Source organism: Chaetura pelagica, unplaced genomic scaffold (assembly GCF_000747805.2).
Source record: "Chaetura pelagica isolate M959 unplaced genomic scaffold, ChaPel_1.0 scaffold20, whole genome shotgun sequence".
In the NCBI taxonomy this organism is placed as follows: domain Eukaryota; kingdom Metazoa; phylum Chordata; class Aves; order Apodiformes; family Apodidae; genus Chaetura; species Chaetura pelagica.
The window spans coordinates 2,837,589-2,838,759 of record NW_009951958.1 but is presented as its reverse complement, the minus strand read 5'-3'; the positions used below and the strand labels follow the sequence as shown (position 1 = coordinate 2,838,759).

Genomic DNA, 1,171 nt, shown 5'->3' with positions numbered 1-1,171 from the left:
ACCTGCACGAGCTGGGCTACACCGATGTCACCAGCATCGACTTCTCCCCGGCCTGCATCGCCGCCATGCGCGCCCGCTACGCCCACTGCCCCGGCCTGCGCTGGGCCGTCATGGACATGCGCGCCCTCAGCTTCCCCAGCGCCACCTTCGATGTGGTGCTGGAGAAAGGCACCCTCGACGTCCTGATGGTGGAGGAGACCGACCCGTGGAACGTCTCGCCCCAGGCCATCGCCTCGATGCACCGGGTGCTGGCGGAGGTAGGGGTGAGAGGGGATAGAGGGGGCTCCCCGTGCCCATTTTGGGGTGGGGAAAGGTGCAGGGTGTCCCCTTGCCGTCCTGCTTCACTGGGGATAGCGCCTCTTCCCCGCTCCCCAAACAGTGCTGCCCTGCAAAGGGACATCTGGGGGGCTGTCAGCACCCCTGGGGGTGCTAGACGCCTTCTCTCTCACCCCATTGCCTTGTCCTCAGGGAAGTGGATGGAGCTGGGTGGGATGCTGGGTCCTGATGGGGGACTGAGTGACTCCCCCTCTTTATTTGGACTCTAAATGTGAAGGGGTGGAAGCAAAAATGGGCCCCATCCTGGTGAGGGTGGCCATAGGGGCACCCCAGGGTGCCTGAAGGGGATCAGGGGAGACACACTGAGGTGGCCCAGCCCGCCCAGGGCAAGGTGATGATTGCAGGGCTGTGACAGGCTCTCCCCCCTCTCCCTGCCCCAGCTTCGATCTCGTTAGCTGGGGTCCCCATCATCCGGTCCGAGGTTGCCATGGCAACCCCCGTCAGCATCGACAGGGCCGTGGTGTTGCCAGAGGGACAGGCCGTGCCTCCGGCCCTGTTAATTAGCAGCAGAGGCAGGAACTGGATTGAATCTGCCCCGATTGGGTGGGGGGAAGGAGGGGGGAGTGTTGTGTGTGCGTGTCTCAGCAGGCTTCTGTGTCGTCCCCCCCCGTCCCCAGAGAAATTGCTGCCAGGATAATTAATTGCTGCACCTGCCTGGCACCACAGAGTGTGGACACGGGGTGCTGGGAGGGTGCTCATGGCTACTGCCCCCCCCCCCCCATCTTTCTCTCCCCCCCTGCGCCTCAGGGGGAGTGGGGGACCCTCGGGGCTATCCTTGCCATCCAGCCCCTTCCCTGCCAGCACTGCTGCCTGTCCTTGTCACTTGGCCAAATGA

General features: G+C 64.2%; 1 protein-coding gene across 1 annotated transcript in view; it reads right to left on the bottom strand.

Moving 5' to 3' along the window:
• The window catches only part of ALG3 (ALG3, alpha-1,3- mannosyltransferase), a 3,864-nt gene extending 3,797 nt beyond the window's left edge, over positions 1-67 (bottom strand). The window contains exon 1 of the mRNA XM_010000179.1: positions 21-67. Coding sequence (XP_009998481.1) covers positions 21-67 — 47 coding nt within the window. The remainder of the gene's footprint in view (positions 1-20) is intronic.
• Between the last annotated feature and the right edge of the window lie 1,104 nt (positions 68-1,171).